Raw genomic sequence first — 18,961 nt, forward strand, 5'->3', positions numbered from 1 at the left:
GTGTGTGTGTGTGTGTGTGTGTGTATGAAACAGAGCATACCTCATGATGATCACTTAATCACATTTGTGGAAGACCATTTTCATGGCAAAGCACATTAGATTATTTTGATCCTTACTGGAAGTGGGGCCCAGAAAAAGCCTACTCATGTTTTCTATGTCCACAAAAGTGGACATAGGGTAGCAGCAGAGGTTCATTTCTTATTCCAGAAAACTTTCTTATTATGAAAAATAAATTCAGTATTATGTATTTTAAAGATGAAGTTCGAGCTTTTAAAATGTGGCCATAAATGTTGCATTCTCAATTGTTTGACTCAAGGTCTAAACAAGACCAATATTTGCTGAGCTCCTTCTATGTGCAAAACACTGCACTCCGTTCAGTAGGTAATATTAGTAGGCATTTCCCTCAAGGAGATTATAACCTATTGTTTTACTGGAAAAAGAACCCTTATATTTATTTTAAGAAATTTCATAGTGATTTATTTTACATGTCTTGGAAACTAATAGCAATATTTTTTTGAGGAAGGTAAGTTGTTCCTTCTAGCATTTTTGTTTTAACATTAGAAAAGGTATAGGAGAGCCTATTATTCATAGTGGTTTTTGACATAATCATGTCCCACAAATAGACATGGTGGAAAGAATATGAAGTGAGGAGCTGTACCTTGTGGGTGAGACAGAGGTAATGACGAAGTGGGACAGCCCATCGTTGTACTGCTCATCTACTGACTGAACTTTGATTCCCTTTACATTCATGACAACAGTACCGTTATCCAGTGAGATGGAGAACACGTCTGACTGAAATGCAAGCACAGGCATGTAAGTAGGGGGTCTAGGGATCTAAAAGACAGAAACGTTTTCAACATTACTGAATGGTATTGCTTAAAGGCAATATAGTGTGTAGGAAATTTGCTTGTAAAATAATTTCTATAAGTAACAACCAAGAATACCTTATTGCTTGTACTGGTATTGCTTATAAAATTAGACACATTTCAGTAGAAAAATGTATCTCCTATATTTCCAACTGAAAATTTTTGGTGACTTTGTCATGCTGAAAGTTGTCAACCCAGTCTCAGTCTTACTTTCCTACTTTCAATCTCACTTTTAATCCCTTCGAATAGATGATACTTGGCTCTCCTTGGGGATGTAGCTAGATGACTAGGCAAGGGTTAATTTGCTAGTTTGGCTTTTTAAAATCTTTCACTTTTTCATCTAGAGGCAGAAGAGACATTTTTAAAAGCAAGTTAGCTCTTCTTATCTGAATTTGCTTATTGCTTGTCTTAAAATATTTGGCAAATGTTAATCTTGCTTCTTTTTCCTTATATGGGCACCAACTTCTTAAGTCTGCCCTCAAAATAGACTACTTTTTGTGGGCAAAAAGTGTTATTTAACTAACCAGGGTAGTCTGAGGCAGGTTTGGGTCAGAAGTTCTATAAAATGCTTTGGGTAAATTCTCACAAATTCTACTGATTCCAATTAAATTCGATGTAAATGTGTCAGATGCAGGTAATATACATAAAAAGTGAAAGCTGCTTTCAGAAGTTATACGATGACTTGGCACATCAGTGTATATACTGATGATGACCTTTTCAGAGACCCATCAGTTGGATCTCACGGTCACCAATCCTCTACAGACCTTATTTTATTCTTGAAATAACATATCTTTATAGGCTGAGCTCAAATGCTCTGTAGCAAATCTAAGAAGTATGTATGTTCTTTTTACTCTTTTATAAATTAAATCACAAATGTGTTTGTTCATAGCATACAAACAGGGACTGTTAACAATTTTTGTGCCAGAAACACCTTTGGCATTTTGGTAACACATAGGGACCTCTTCACAAAATAATGTTTTTAAATGTATAAAACAAAACATATAATAATACAAAGGAAACCAATCATATTGAAATACAGTTTTCAAAATATTAAAATAAATAATCTGTGATATTATTATAACTTTTTTATTAAGGCATTAAATAATAAGATTCCATAGCAGACCTATTAACATTAGAAGTAGCAATGAGCAAAAATGACATTCTGAGATTTCTGTGACAACTGTAATGTGAAACAAAAAAATCCGTGATTTCTATCAATGACAAAGTCGCAGGTACTGGCAATACTACTGTGGTGTGTTGCCTAGATTCATAATCAAAGAAATTGACCAATTTCATTGAGAGAAAATAAAGATGTAATCTTTTCCCATTAAGTCCACAGACCCTCTGAATTCTGTCCATGAACCCTTGGGGGTGGGGCTATGAATTCCAGATTAGGAACTTCTGATATACAATACATATAATATTTTATAAAGTGTTTGAAATGAGGCATTCTGTGTGTCTACGTGTGAGTCAAAATTAATCTGAATAGAAAATCACTTCTAACATGTATTACAAATTATTTTTAATGGGCAAAACAATTATCACAAAGAAGTTTCCTCAGGGAAAAACAAATACTTACCCCTGAAGCGTAATAGAATAGTAACCCATTTGGTTGTAATGTTCGGAAATTAAAACCTCCTTCAAAGCCATCAAAGAAAGATATTTTCTGAATTGAAGCAATGAAGCTCTGTCCATTGAAATATGCTCTGCGAGATATCTGTGTGCCAAAACAAGTGGAGGTAGTGTTTTTGAGAATTATCAAATGCTTAAAACTATCAACGTTTCACATATGGAGGGCCTTGCCTGTTAGTTTCTATGTAAATAGTTTATTTTCCCACGCTGGTTTATGTTGGAATTCAGGCATACACCAGGAGCTCCTCTGAGAGATGACTCCAACCTGAGTGAACGATGATGCTAGCACACCCTCTCTGGGTGTTAGATGCCCCACCCATGGAAAACTGAAGCAAATGAACAAGTCACAGAGGAACCCCATGCACAAGAGCCCTTCTAGCTTAATGATTCTTCTTTCTGGTGGTGGCAGAAAGGAACCCAAGGTGTACCTAGGATCAGAGAGAAGCTGAAAAGAGCTTTTCCAGCTTTTGAGAGTGGTAAGTATTGTGTCTATTAAAAAGCTTTTGACTGAGTAGTTCTTACAAGAGAGTCTTCTGGGCATCCATAACCAACTCCCAGGGTTTCTGTCTGCTCCAGTAAATTGAAATCTTTCTTTTGGAACTGGAAGCCCTTCATGCATCCTCTGAAGTTGATATCTAGGGGAAGGTGTGCTCTGAGGGTCCTGGAAAAGAAAGTCAGCCTCACTGATACAGCCATGATGATGATGTTACCCTGCTTATGTAGGCTATGGAATTTGCATTTATTTATAGTCATTTGTAATGGCTTTATAATCATTCATATTCTCATGCTTTCTTTGATAGGCACACAGCAACGTCTAATCTTTGCCTATAGAAGAGTTTTGTTCTGAGTCAAGCCAATTTGTTCTTTATAGTTTTCAAAATGCTTTAACTTACATTATCTCATTTTATCTTTATAACAATTCAGTGAAATAGATGGAGATGCTATTATTTCCCTTTAGCAGATGATTATTAGGTTGAATCATAGGGAACTGACATGTTACACGTAAATATAATCAATTCTTAGTAATTTCACAGGGTTTAACCTATAAAAAGAAACTAAGAAATAAATTATTCTCTTATGTCACAAGCGATGTTAGGATTTGAACACAGGTCTTCAGACTTTTATTAATCCACGTCGTTAATGAATCCATTTTGGCATTATTTCCAACACATCTGTAATCAAGAAAGTTTAGGGGAGTGTCTTAATGTTTCATTATACATAATACACAACCATTTGGATAACCTTAAAAATTTGTGTAGCTCAGATGCTATTGGAGAGTTCAAAATGGGTTTAAGGCTAAAGCAAAAGTAAATGGACAAATGCTGTTTTGTCTTCACACAGTACACGTGTTCCACCCTTCCTATTATTGATGAGAAATATTGCATTAGATCATATTCTAAGAGTAATACAATAATTGAAGAAATCTGTGATTACATCTATGCGATGCTAATTTCAGGGGATCCTGAGGACTGACTGCAGAGGGCCTGAAGGTACATGAATGTGTGTGCCTGTGCCTGTCCCTGTGTGTAAAAGTAGCAAGTAAGGGTGTGTACACTGTTACTAGACCTCTCCTGGATGTTGCCAGCCCAGTACGTTGCTAGGAACAAACAGCTACTTAACAAAAAGACTTACCTGGATTGTAAGATTTCTGGGGGAGCTCCTCCAATGTATATATCTGTAAAAGGTATTTTCATCTTTTCATTTTCCATACTCTTGACATGCCTTCTGTCAACTACCAAGATCATTTTCTTATCATTGTGGTAAATGATTGAGATCTGGAAGAGATAATATATAGTAAGCCTTGATTAACTATTTAATATTCAGTTATTTGATGACTTGTATATATTTTAATTCTCCTGGCTATACTAGCTGTTCTTCCATGCCTTTGTGCTTGTTTGTTCACAAAATGGGGAATGGATAGATTTTCTTTTCTCACAGATTTGAAAACTCTTGCTTCTACAAGCAGAAGTTCACATTTCCTGGGAAAGGAGGTCTGTATGAAGAGGGAGCCAGCCCAAGAAAAATTTTGCGATTAGACCTATTGTTTCCTCCTGCTCCTTCTGAGAGGATTCAGGAAAGAACTATAAACAGGTGCCACCGTTCTCTTCTTTTTTAAAAACAACTTTATTCAAGTCTAGTTGATATACAAAGAACTACACATATTTTATGTATACAATTTGATGAGCTTGGACATATGCAAACACTCATATCATCCCACAATCAAGGTAAGAGACATATCACACATTTCCCAGCATTTCCTTGTGTCCCTTTGTGGTGTGTGTGAGCATGTGTGTTAAGCACACTTGACATGAGATCTATCCTCCATAAATTTTAAATTAGTTTTAACTATAGGCTCCATGCTGTACAGCAGATTTCCAGAACTTACTCACCTAACACAACTGAAACTTTATACCCATTGAAGAGCAATTTATTATTTCCCCCATCCCCTAACCCCTGGTGACCCCTATTGTATTCCCAAGCAGGTGCCTTCTGGAATCTAGATTGCATGTTACCAGGTGTAATTTTTTTGGTGACACAGTGAGCAGTTCTAATGAATCTGCAAAAATGTTAGTCAGAGAAATAGTTAAAATATTCTTTTATTGTAAACCATTCTTATGAGGCTATGGACTTTGAACTGAAAAGGAAAATACAGTCTCCTACCCCGTGCATTTTGGTTCAACTTAAAAGATATTATGCCTTGTATATACTTTATTAAATTGTATATTTAAAATAGTTAATGAAAATGGATGAAGTATATTTTCAGTAGTCTGCACATCTGTTTCAAAACTAAAGGGGATTCTTTGTGAGTTCTCTTTATAAGGAAAACTGTGCTAGTATTTTCTAAATTCTGGATAAGTGGTTTAAAAGGAAATTCTGTATTTACTTATATGTATTCTTGTTACATTTGGTGGGGCTCAAAGGATAAGCAAAAAAAATGGCTCTGTATCTACACTCTGGCTCATTCAACAAATGTATAGAAGTATTCTGTAGGAATACCAATTGAGATATTTAAGATTAATAGATGCCTTCTGGTTAATTAAGCAATTAAAAGGAATCTTTCAGTGACTTTTAAATTGGAACATCAACAGGACAAATACATCCATTGTTTTAAAGCAAATGTTTTCCTGGGGTTGAGAAGATGAGGGTCCTTCAGTTGCTCCTTAGATATGAAAGTTCTCCGTTTATTTACTATCCTGCCTGTCTCATTTGACTGCCTGATTAGATCAACAGATCTAAGTATAAAAAACAAAAACAAAACCAACCAAACTACAATGATTTGTACCTCATGGTATTTTGCATCATTAATTTGAGCTTTCTTTAATGTATCTTCCAGATGCACAGGGCCACTGCTGAATCCAAAATCATAGAACACATGTAGGTAACCATTGCGCATTTCCAGTCTGAAAAACATACTCTGGGGAGAGAAACAAGTTGTAAGATAGGAATATCTGTTATTCGAGTAGAGTCAGATTTAGCTGAATTTGAGAATTAAGACTGTATTCTTTATTATTGGAGCCATTTGAAGACTAAGAAAGTCTCATGAAATTCTTCTGAAATAAAAGTGACAACGGCTGGGAGTGGTGGCTCACACCTGTAATCCCAGCACTCTGGGAGGCCGAAGCAGGTGGATCACTTGAGGCCAGGAGTTTGAGACCAGCCTGGCCAACATGGCAAAACCTCATCTCTACTAAAAATACAAAAACTAGCCAGGCGTGGTGGCAGGCACCTGTAATCCCAGCTACTTGGGAGGCTGAGGCAAGAGAATCACTTGAACCCGGGAGGCGGAAGTTACAGTGAGCCGAGATTGTGCCACTGCACTCCAGCCTGGGCTACAGAACGAGACTCAAAAAAAAATTGCCAATCGGGACTTTTTTTAACATAAAATTAAATTATTCTTTTGTTTTCATTCTACTTTCTGAATTAATGGATGAAGTTTTAAGTCTACATTATTGCCCTTTAAGAAAATCTTGAAAATAGAGTATAGTATACCATGTTTATTCAACTGCCTTGTCTTTAGGAAACTTTAAAAAATTATAGCAGGCCAACAGATGTGTCTGCATTTATTTTAGGTGAAAATTAGTAAAATTAAAAAATAATTTCAAGGTATACTGAAAAGAATTCTTCCATATTATCAGCAAATATGGATTTAAAAAAAGAAGGCCATTGCTGTATTGTTTTGAAACACTGGATTTATGTAAATAAATATAGAATTATTATGCACTTGGAACACATGATGTTTGAGAATCAAAGAAATTTTGTAATACTCAGATAATTTACTGGAGGTTTGCTTGTTTCAGAAGATAGTTCATAGATACAAGAAGTCAATGGATTTGAAAAATAAAGCATTGTGGCAAGGTCCCTATTCTATAGGAAGTGATCTCCTGAGTGGAGTTTGTACATTCCTGGGAGTGTGGAAAGCAACCTACCGGAGTTTAGGAAGAAAATATTTCAACTTCTATTTATACTAATTAAAAAAACCTAAAATAGAGAAGAAAATATTTCAACGTCCATTTATACTCACTAAAAAATCTAAAATGGAGAAAGAAACTAACTTTTAACATTTAATACGTGAATTATTGACTGTGGGCCTTCATTTTATCCTTTTGTCAGACTTTCACAAAATTCACATAATATGTGTGGCTTCCCAAGAGGGGTTCCACACTTGAAGGGTTGAAGGTAGCTCCTCATCCATTTCTTTGCTTCTAGCCTATTGCAATTTATTGCAGTTTACATGTGGCTAGTTACATGGATTTAAGGGTGATATAACCAAAATAATAGAATATTTACACTCATTTTGTATTCAGATGTAGAGTGATGTGAAAATATTTTGCTGAAAACACAGCTATTTGCTGGCTACTTCCTACAAATTTCTGAAAATGCTGTCAAGTTTATAGAGGGTTACACATTTTTCTTTGTAACATGAATTATTCTAAATTTGTTGAACTTTATTTGTGATGACAAATGTCTGACAGTAGTATGAAACCTACTAGTTATTTCAAAAAAGAAACATACTGTCACATCAATGTAAGGGTATTATCATAATAATGGATGAGAAAGTAACTTTCTCTTTTTTTTTGAGGACAGTTATACTGTGGAGAGATGGTTTTTAAAAAATATGTTTGAGAATTTTTCTATTGTTGCTTTTGTTGATGGGAACAATGTAAATGCAATCCCACAAAAACTCTCCTATCAGCTCTGTTAAAACATTTGAGGGAAGAAATTTCTAACCTTTAGAAAAATCTTTCAAATAAAGATTTTCAATAGCTTTGAACCCTTTTATTAAAGTTTACAAAATGATATCTGGTTAGCTTATAAGAACTAATATTAGAAAAAAGGAAATATACCAGTCAAATCTCAAAGACAACCTTTGCCACTTTGTGAATGTGATTGAAAACTATTTGAGTTAGTAGGCACAGCTAATGATATGCTTCTTTCATTTTTTATTTTTGTGAGGTATCTTGTCTAGTTACACCAGCAATAAAATTACTGTTGAAATAAACTGGACTTAGGACAAGACTTTTGAATCACTGTGTCACAAAGAGTTTAAGGATTTTCGAAAATATTTAGCATACTTAATTACATTTTCTCACTAAAACTATTTTCTTTGAGCTGTACAGTAGATAAAGTACTATTAAAAATAATTTTTAGTGAGAGAAAAACATTTCTGTATCATTAATAAGTCAATTTAATCTTCATTTTAAATATATATAATCTTTTATTTTATCTTTATATAATTTGTCCTTTATTGCAAGCTTTGACTGTTTCATACTATATTTATATCTGTTTATAGTACACATATATCATTTATAAACAAATATATGTGTGCGTGTACATACATATATACTTACATACACACATACATATATACAAAGCATGCAAGCTTTGCTTTATAATTGATTAGGGCATATGATTTGGAAAAGTTAGGAACCCAGTGCAAAATTTCTGCAGACACACTGCTCACCTAGATCTTGGTTCTAATTTCCTCAAAGTTCCCTTAGTTTATTTATATCCAAAAATGCACTGTGGGGAAATGCATTTCAGGGTTGCTTTTATTTATTGGTGTCATTACTTTCCTGAAGAAGAAAATCCAATCTGACTTTCTAAACTAGAATTTCAGTTTGATGGCATGACACACTAGACCTGGGAAGGTTCCTGGAAACATGAGTAGCAGAAAGTAAAGGAAATAAAGGAGAAGTAGTAGGACTTGTATTTTTACTCACTCCATTGACCATCAGGAGAATAAGGCTGTTGTCAGCTGGTGTTCGAACTTCTATGTCAAAGCGAGTCACCTGACCAAATTTCCCTCTCCTTGCGATGTCTCTCACCACGGCATAACCGGAGCCATCGAAGAAGTAACTGGCAGCCCGACTCTGAGTGAAGGCCAGCTTATCTCTGAAATGGAAACACAAGGGTCATTTGAACACTACAGTTTCTGTTATGCTTTTCAAGTGAAGCCCTTTTAACCCATTCTTCTAACATCTTCTGTGGACCTTACAACATTTAAATGAAGTCCTGTTGTCCGCAAGGAAGAGATAAAAGGTATTTGTAGGTATGTTAAATGGATTGTTTTCTTCTCTATCCTGTGTGCTAAGACAACTGAAGTCTCCAGGGACACCCTAGTCTCTGGAATCCTAAATCAAGGCTGCAAACAAGTTGTTTAACACTTGATACTTGGGCAAGCTCATCTATGATAGAGAACAGGTGAAGAGTTTTTTGCAGGTATGACAGTTTCAAAACTGGCTTCCCCAAGAAAAGTTTGAGAACCTGAATATTGACTCATACTTGTTCTATCTGCTGCTCTTGCATGAACATCCAAGTCTTTAGTACTCTCAACTGTCTCTTACCGGGCACATGGCACTGATGTGGAGGGGTCCATATTATAGATGCGCTTAAAGTTGTACAAGCTGATCACATCATTATTCAAAGTGGCCAGTTCCAGGCAGCCAACGAAGCCAGGCAGGTTTAAGCTGGTAGGGAGCTATGCAATAGAAAAAGTAAAACCACCTGTCTCATGGTCATATTTCACTCAGACATCACAGAACAGAAAATGCAACTAATAGTAGGTCAAGGAGACCTACCCCTTCGTAGAAATATCTTTCTAGACCCGAGTGTGTTTATGCCAAATCATTTAGATATGGAGTAACTTGTCAGTTGTGCAAATCTTAGCAGAGAAAATGGGATTTACTGAGCATAGATTATGTGCTGGTCATAGGCTGGACAGTGAATTCATGACAAAAATCAGTCCCTACGCCAGCTTTGTGAGGTAGGTATTCTTGTTCTCATATAATGAGAGGGAAAATAATTCTCACATAAATTCCAATTATGTGCCCATAACTAGTAATAATAGTCCTGAAATTGGAACCCTAGATCGACTTCCCATCTTCTTCGACCTTTCCTTTATCCCCCTTCATCAGATTTCATACTGTCTCCTAGGTCCCACTCCCTCTCTCATCCCAGATACTTTATTTCATACCTGTATTAGGAGAGATAACTGAATTTTTGAAACCACCACTGCAAAGCTGAAGATTAGATCTAAACTGTGGTGACACCACAAGCTATGGACATTCCTGTGGCAGGTGGGGGTAATATTAATTACATATGCATGTATCAGAATGCATGAACTGATCTTCAGGAGTTAGCTATAACTTGAAAGCATTTGACATTATGAAAATATGAGTGGCATAGACCAGATTTACACATCAGGTTTATAGATTCTGGTTCAGAATTCTACTCCCCCATGAACTAAGCTCTTAAAGTGATATCAGCAACCCCCAAGTCATTATAGGTTTATGGATTTATAAAAACAATTACTATAGATTTGTAATAGGTCAAAATATAGCTGTATGGCTGACCTTGAAGTTGGAAGGCACTCCACCAACATAAAACACCGTATCCTCAGGGTCCAGGTCCAGCAGAGAGTCATCTCCCGAAAATTCCCCCTTTTTAATGAACTTTTCCTCTGCTGTGCTACTTAGACTCGGGACTGTTAAAAACACCTTTCCATGTTTTCCCACTCTATTGAGATAAATAATTTTTACTTGTTATTATATAATTTATAGAAAATACTTTTTAAATGTCAAAATGTTAACGCTCCCTCATCACAAAATGTGTAATTTAATTTTGTGACACTAATAAGTATTTATAAAATATCACAATCAATGACAAAGAGAAGACATTCCATTTTGAAAATAATTCACGGATTGACCAGGTAAAATCTAATAATCAGATCGTGACTTAGAAATGACTTTTTTTTTCTTTTCTACTAAGGGGTTTGGGAAAGAATACAAGAATAATGGAAGGAAACAGAGCAAGACTAAAGGGAGGAAAATGCTATTTATAACATCCACAGGAAGACTTTGTGTGTGTGTGTGCACGGGTGCATGTGCACGTTCAACAGATTTCTTATGAAATGTGCATATATGCCCTGTGTCATGGATTCACTGTACCTTTCAATCTTGACAATGCTGAAGTAAGCAGGCCAGGAACTGACGGGCTTGGAGTCCAGGGGAATCTCCACATCTTTTGTTCCCAAATTATAGACGTATACCAGGTTATCATTTTTTATTGCAAGACCCATATACTCTTTTTTGGCCTGAAATATCAAGAAGTCAGAATTCATTTAAATAAAATTTATATGAATGAACATCATCTTTTTTAAAGGACAATCAGAAATCCAAATACTTGGGTATATACAAGTGACTTCTGGCCTGAATTATTATCCAAAGCTCCTGTGAGCAGGCAGTGGCTCTTCCTTTCCAGCCTCCCTGTGGCCACATCAGAGTCTGCTGGCCCCATCCTTGCTCAGGCTCGTGGAAATTTGTTGGCTGCCAGGAATGGGCTAATTTTGTGAGACTAACCCAGGAATATAATACAGCCTAACAGTACCGATCACTATGCATCTCCAAACAGGATTCAGCAAACAGAATAGGCTTCTGTCTTTCCGAAAGTCTTTGAGGTGTTCCATTCAGACTCATCAAAGTTAGCAGTGTGATGGTGATAGGAAACAATCCCCACAATATCCCACACAGAGAAGAAATTACTTGTCCTTGAGTCATTCTTTAAATTTTGCCATTAAAATGAGATCTTCTGAGTTACCAGAATGGGCATTGTTTTGGTTTGTTTGCCTAGGTGGCTTTATTTTAGGCAAGAGAAAAAGCAGCTTTCCTTGTAAATATTATTCCCTCCTTTCAAACTCATGTGCTTACGTTTTTGCTTCCGAGGTACAGGATAAACTGATCTGCAGTCTCGGTCAGTTCTGGCCGCTTCACAGGGGGTTTCATGTACAGGCTCAGAGACGTGAAGGCCTTTAAGTCATCCATACTGGTTCTCGAGTGCACTTCCACAGATGACTGGCCATCAAACATCATGGAAACTTGGATCTGGAGTGACACAACGGTTTCATTAAAAGTGCTTTGCAGAAATGGCAGAGTGCTTTCCCGTGGTTCCCTCATTCGTGACAGGGGCCTCTAAGCTCTCCTCACCTCCATACCTTTAGTTATTTACCACATCCTCCCCTAGTTGAAGAGAAGACTTAGGGCAAACTGTGACACAGTAGTTTAAAGTGGGGTGAAAGAAAGCAAAACAAAGTGGTGACTAAGTAGATCCAAGAATGAGGATAAATATGAATTCCACCATGAACGGTATACTTGGTGTGGGTGAACTAAACAACTTGCTCAAGTTGTCTGGTCAGTGTACAATTCACAAGGCTCCTACAATTTATACAAAACTAATTGTTTGGGAGAAGTAGAACTAATTTCGGTTACTAATACAGCTGGGACTTTGTCCCTAGGGTCCTCATAAAAGGGGCATGGGGTGAGGCTGTGAGCAACATCCCTGCCCTTGTCTACACAGTTGGGAGGGGTCTGGACTAGCTTTGTAGTCTCAGACCAGGTGGGCTCTGCCACTTCCTAACCATGTAACCTTGAGCAAGTCATTTAACCTTCAGTTTCCTCATCTGTGAAATGAGGATAATAAATTTGTTGTGAGCATGAAATACGATAACTAAAAAGTGCTTTCCAGTGCCTGGCCCTACCATTATAATAACTGTAATAATGAGTTCATAAGGTGCCTTTTATAATGGCTCACAGAAAGGCATCACAACAAAGCACAATTCAGTAAATGCACTTCTAAGAGGCCCAATATGATATGCTGAACTGGTCTGATTCAGGGGTAATTTTTAGAGTATTTACAAGTGGATGGATTGTGTATACTTATGTCTTTTATCTGAATCTTTCCAAATGATTAGGCATCTTTATATTAATTTATTAATATTGATTTGGCTAATGTGGGTAGTCAGCGAGCTCAAGGCTCTATTTCCAAATGACTGGAGTGCAGCTGTCCTATGTTACCAGTTGAGTAAAAACTAATACATTTATTTTTTTTTGAGACATAGTCTCACTGTCATCCAGGCCAGAGTGCAGTAGCACAATGTCAGCTCACTGCAACCACCGCCTCCCAGGTTCAAACAATGCTCGTGCCTCAGCCTCCCGAGTAACTGGGACTACAGGTGTGCGCCACCATGCCCAGCCAATTTTTGTATTTTTGGTAGAGACAGGATTTTGCCATGTTGGCCGGGCTGGTCTCAAACTCCTGGACTCAAGAGATCTGCCCACCTTGGCCTCCCAAAGTGCTGAGATTACAGGCATGAGCCACCGTGCCTGGCCAAGACCAATACATCTTAATAAACAAGAAGTGTGGGGGATTAAAGTCTTACATTAATAAGTGAGAGTCTGAGAATAGTGAATGTCTGCATGAAAAGCATCTGACTTGGGGGCACTGAGTGAGCTCCCAACTCCCAAAGGTAGGGCTAAGTCTGTCTTTAGCAAATAGTCTTAGGTGATTAAGGTCCCAAAGTCATACTCTTTATAGAAATAATATTACAAGAAAGCACTCATAAAAACCTAGCTTTCAGAATGCCATTTCTTGATGTACCGTTAGATAAATCTTTTTTGAAAATGTTCACTGGGGCATCTAAATAAGGTAATTTGTCACAAGGGACCATTTATCATCATTTAAAAGTCAGGTCTATTTACCAAGAATAATCTTCTACATTACAAAATAGTTGATTTCTAACTCTTCTTTCTGTCAGTAATTAGGACCAGTAGTCTGCTCAGGCCGATTCTTAACTGAGAAAATAAAACCATATACTTTGGTCATAAAAAGTGAGTCTGGTCTATGAATCAATTAAAAAAATTCAAGAGGTCCAAGAACAAGCTCCACTTTGCCACATTGAAAAGTAATTGTTATGTCAGGAGATGTTCCTACACATGCCGGCTCTAGTTATCTTCTGCTAGGTTGCTTCTAAATGTGTCCCAAAACAGTGTCTTTGTTGAGTTTATTCGTCTTAGCCAGTATGTGTTTCCTCAGTCAACCCTGCGGGTGGTCAGTAAAAGCTTCTGCATAATTTGTGTTGTACCAGATAATTTCTTGAAGGGGTAGGATAGATGGGATAGATTATTCCATTATGGTAATTGCACTAAAGCAGCTGTTAAAATAACAAATAAAATATAAGAACGAATTGAGGCTTTTATTGAGGCTTTACTTCTTTTGCTATATTAGCTTTATTGACTAGTTTAACTCTGTGGTTTTTAAACCTGGCTACACATTAGAATAACCTGGGAGCTTTAAAGAACATACAGGTACTGAGCCCTTTCTCTACAGGGTCTGATCTATTGCTTTCGGGTAGGGACAAGGAATTGGTTTCGTTTTCAGTGTTCCTCACGTGTTTCTAATTAGCAAACGGGGCTGAGAACTACTGAGTTGGAGAATACAGCACAAAGGTCCAGGCTCTGGAAGCTGCCCAAGCAGTTGGAGCTCAGCTTCGTGTTATTATTATCACTGACTGATGAGTCTTTTCATCAGTTACCTTGCTGGCAACACTTCTGGTCTGAGCAATGAGCTCTCGGATCCTCTGGATGCTGGCAGAAACGTTGCTTGCAGGCCGCTTCTGCTCAACTGTACGAAGCTGATCCAGGAGCTGAGGGACGACCTCTGTCAGATTTCTTACTGCAGTTAATAAAAATTAATCATTTAAGTAAATATCTCAATATTATATTTCAAGAATCAGATGTAGACAACAAACATGGATTACATATGGTAGAACTATGAGAAATTATTTTTAATCCTGCAAAATTAATAGTAAAGCCTGTAAGGTACACAGACGTGCTTTGATCAGGGAATAGGTTGAGGCAGACATCTGGGCCAGACGGACTCACCTAGTTTAGGGCACAGGTGCATACTTCATTTGTTATATAACCTGTTTGTGTAAGCTCATACTTGGCTCAGAGCCACTATTGTTTGAAAAGGTATAACTGCCCTGCTGATGCCATGCACAGGACGCGTGCTCTTGCGCCCAGAAAAAGAGAGAATGCCAAGGCTGCCTGTCTTGCAGACGGACAGAGGGAGAGCCAGGGCTCAACATGGCTTAGGCGTGCTGGTGCCCAAAGAGAGAGTAACGCTACTGACCCCCGTAGGGGAGAGCCAGTTGCCTTGAAGGCAGGCATGGGGGAGCCAGGAACCGGCTTGTGCCTGGAAAGAGAGAAAGTTAAGCTGCTGACCCTGAAGGCAAGGGCGAGCCGACTGCTCAGCTGTGTGTGGGAGCAGCCAGAGCAAGCAGCTGAGTCAGAGCAGACAGTGTGAGAGAGCTTCTGATGAGACAGCTGCTGAATAGAACTACATTTCACCTGTATACAGCCCCCAAGTGTTCTTTCAGCCACTCACCCACTCCACTCAGACCTCAGTATGGGCTTGAACCTGACCCCGAGCATGACATTTGGCATAGTCGTGGACCTAACAAAGCCCAAAGCACAATTTGTTTCTATTTTTGTGACATTTATAGTACTTACTGATCTAAAAATTGTATCTAGAGCAGGCTAACTTTTTCTAAAGGGCAGAGTCCACGGTATATATACAAATGTTCCTTTAACCATATAGCACAGGTTCTGCTTGCATTTCTAATATAACTGATATAACAGGTCAAGAGGAATACTGGGAAAAAATGTGGGAAGATTGTTTTCCAGAATGTCCATGCACACATCATGCTGCTGCTACCATCTCAGAAGACGGCACTAGATGGAGGAAACAGGTAGCACCCAGAAAAGTGGCAATTGTGCCAAGGTAAGGGTGGGTGGCCATGGTCTGTGGGCACAGACAAGGGTGATGCTACAAGCAGATCATAGTGACCTTTTATTTCTTTTTACTCTTGGACATCTTGCTGGAGAACAAAACAACCTCTGAGTGTTGGGGGTTGAGGGAAACAGCAAAAGTGGAAGTGGCTGGAGTGGGAGATGAACACTCCCCTTGACTCAGTCTAGTGCAGCTGTGCCCCTCAAGGCTGCCACTGACTACTTCTTACATCATTTTTTTTTGAATGCATAACTTAAACACAGAAAAGAGTGCGAGTCAGATGGGCTTGGTGGCTCACGCCTATAATCCAAGAACTTTGGGAGGCCAAGGCTGGTGGATCACCTGAGGTCAGGAGGTTGAGACCAGCCTGGCCAACATGGCAAAACCCCGTCTCTACTAAAAATACAAAAATTAGGCAGGTGTGATGGTGCATGCCTGTAATCCCAGCTACTCGGGAGGCTGAGGCAGGAGAATTGCTTGAACCCGAGAGGCAGAGGTTGCAGTGGGCCAAGATCGCACCACTGCACTCCAACCTGGGTGACAGAGAGACACTCTGTCTCAAAAAAAAAAAGCACCAGTCATAAGAATACAGCTTGATGAGAGAAACTCAAAACAAAGAGAATGGCATAAATTTTTCCAGAGTTTCATTGACTGAACAGTGGTTCTTAAAGTGTGGTTCCCAGACGAGCAGCAGCAGTATCACCAGGAACTTGTCAGAAATGCAAGTTCTTGGCCCTGTCCTGAGCGCATTGCATCAGCAATTCCAGGAGTGGGATCCAGCAGTCTGTTTAACAAGCCCTCCAGGTGATTCTAATACACACTAGTATTTGAGAACCATTGGCTCAGAGACGAAATACTTTTGAGGTATTCTCTTACGTAAGGGCAGGGCCATGGTCATTAAGCATTAGTAGCTGAGCAAGAGCAAGACTCTTCCTAGAGAAAAACTAAACTCAGATTCAGGAGACTATGTCAGTGCAGATCAAGTAAACATCGCTTCTCTGTACTTAGGACACACGATGTTTCTCCAGCGCAAGGAATAGAATTAAGTAAAATAATAGCAACTATCAGTTTCTTATATTGATTAATACAGAGGTAAATATTTATTGTTTGGATCACTGATGACAACATTTATTTTAGAGTATACTAGTCTTTAAAAACTAGAGATCATATACTTAATGAATTATGTTGGATATTGATTATGGAAATGTTTATAAGACAGAGTCCCCCTGCTTCCTACAATCAATTCTCTCAGAAAAAGGGAGCCACCTTATATTACTTATAAAGTTTCTTACGTTATGGTATCCTCTTTCATTTACTTTGTTTTGAACCACAAAATGCTATTTGAGAAAAGCACAGTAAACGATTTCAATTTTTTGAAACTTCTGGATGCTTACTGGAATCACTTGATAAGACTGGTAAAAAATGGAAAAAAAATGTAACACAGATTTGGTACATATTCCCGAGGCAATATCATTATAAATGTAACAGTTGAATTTCATATAGGCAAATCTTTTAAAGACAAAATTTTAAAAGCACTTCCATGAGTGGTTACATGGAAGAAACGAACATATACTTAAAAGATCATTATAAAAGAGCTATTTTACTGTTATGGGAATGCGTATTTGTAAATTGGAATAAAATTTGTAGTGGCAGGTCATATATGGATTTCTGACCTTTCTTAATTCAGATACAAGTGAAGGTAATATTGTATGCAAAACCATATTGGAGAAGAAAAAGTTCTAGTCATGATTTGTCATGATATTGACAGACATTGCTATTTAAGAGGTTATGAAGGGATTGGATAAAAATGTGAGAATGGAAAAAGCGAAATTTCACAAGTACTGCCTGGTTCTAATATCTACAAAATAAGTTAGGTAGACATGAAAATATTTCATTTTCATTTCTATAGAACTGTATATTCAAGCTGGCCAACACGCTGTTCTTAATAGAAAGCTAGAGTTATGTTTAGCCGTATTCAGTACTGGTTGGTAATAACCTGCTTTCCTCAGATAAAGAAAAAGCAATGTTGCCTAGTAAAAGCAATGCCATTTAGTAATTTTTTTTCTAAAAGGTAAACAGTATTTTGTTAAGATTATTTACCCAACATTTGATTAACCTTGTTCCCTAAAGGATAAGTCTTACGTTGATACAATTGCTACCATAATTTCACATAGAAAAAATTATGACTCTTTACCAATCTATCTAGTGTTCATGCGAAATATATGTATGTTTCTCATATGTATTTAGACAGGTATAGATAGATGAACAGAGCAAAACCTTTTCTTTTTCTAAGCTAACTTCTATAATTTTCAAATCCAAAACCCAAATGAAGCAAACTGTTTTTTGACAAAAGATGTATAGAGTTTAATGGCCAATTCCTTAATTAGATTCAAATTGTGAAATTTCTAAGTGATACCTGCATCCCTAGCAGAGTCCACTGCAGTGTTGTAAGCAGAAGAGTCAAAATGTTGAAGATTCTGTGACCAGTTGGTTAGATTGTTGGCCATGGGGGCAGTGGCCTGCTGCACCTCCATCGTCGTCCTGTTGGCTTCCTCAGTGATCAGTCTAGACTGCCCCAGGCGCTGCTGGGCATCCCCTTTACACACAGAGCACAGGGTCATTCACTTTGCAGAGAAGCCGGACATTTGTTGGGGAACATTAACACCCCTTTAACCCTTTAATGAAACAGATCTCACATTTTCGGCTCTTAAGCAAAAGTAAGATTTTTAGATAACCATGTGACTCACTGAAAACATTTCCAAATTAAGAGGTAAATTTAAAAAGAAGAGTAATTGTATTTCCTATAAACCTGGTGAGAAAGCCACAGAAAATGCATATGAGATTGTAACTCATAAGAGGTTTGTGTCTGAAATTAATTGCAAATATCACTGTCTTTTATGAAAAAGTAGGCTTGTGGAACACTTTTGCCATAAAAATGATTCTACAAAAGTTAACCAATAAAGAAAGGCATTTTTTAATAGAAAAAAAAGCAAATTTCAAAGAGTTTTAGTAGTGAATTCCCATTTTTGTTAAAAATTACATCTTTAAAATAACCATGATGTAAATTTACAATAAAAAATTTTGTCTAGGGGATGGGATTATAGGTGATTTTCTTCTTTTTTTCTTATCTGCATTTTCTAATATTTCTATAAGAATTACTTGTTATTTTTATAAAAATAATTATAATTCATTTAGGTGACTTTATAACTTCAAATTTTATAAATTTGAAGTTATGCCCTAATTTGGATATTGGATTTCTGTGGCCTCAACTGTAATGTAATTAGAACTGTAAAACAATTATAAATTTGAAGTTATACCATCACCTAAGTGAATTATAA

At 37.4% G+C, this 18,961-nt stretch overlaps 1 protein-coding gene across 1 annotated transcript in view; it reads right to left on the minus strand.

Annotated features, from left to right (window-relative positions):
- LAMA4 (laminin subunit alpha 4) overlaps positions 1 to 18,961 on the minus strand; it is a 149,449-nt gene that overhangs the window by 22,729 nt on the left and 107,759 nt on the right. Inside the window, exons 18-29 of the mRNA XM_032157109.2 lie at positions 18,040 to 18,219; positions 14,365 to 14,504; positions 11,705 to 11,878; positions 10,946 to 11,091; positions 10,352 to 10,514; positions 9,344 to 9,477; positions 8,720 to 8,891; positions 5,782 to 5,913; positions 4,131 to 4,273; positions 3,021 to 3,159; positions 2,446 to 2,583; positions 659 to 792 (exon numbers count right to left, since the gene is read on the minus strand). Of these exons, the coding sequence (XP_032013000.1) occupies positions 659 to 792; positions 2,446 to 2,583; positions 3,021 to 3,159; positions 4,131 to 4,273; positions 5,782 to 5,913; positions 8,720 to 8,891; positions 9,344 to 9,477; positions 10,352 to 10,514; positions 10,946 to 11,091; positions 11,705 to 11,878; positions 14,365 to 14,504; positions 18,040 to 18,219 (1,795 nt within the window). The remainder of the gene's footprint in view (positions 1 to 658; positions 793 to 2,445; positions 2,584 to 3,020; positions 3,160 to 4,130; positions 4,274 to 5,781; positions 5,914 to 8,719; positions 8,892 to 9,343; positions 9,478 to 10,351; positions 10,515 to 10,945; positions 11,092 to 11,704; positions 11,879 to 14,364; positions 14,505 to 18,039; positions 18,220 to 18,961) is intronic.

The sequence above is a fragment of the Hylobates moloch genome, unplaced genomic scaffold, assembly GCF_009828535.3.
Source record: "Hylobates moloch isolate HMO894 unplaced genomic scaffold, HMol_V3 SCAFFOLD_2, whole genome shotgun sequence".
In the NCBI taxonomy this organism is placed as follows: domain Eukaryota; kingdom Metazoa; phylum Chordata; class Mammalia; order Primates; family Hylobatidae; genus Hylobates; species Hylobates moloch.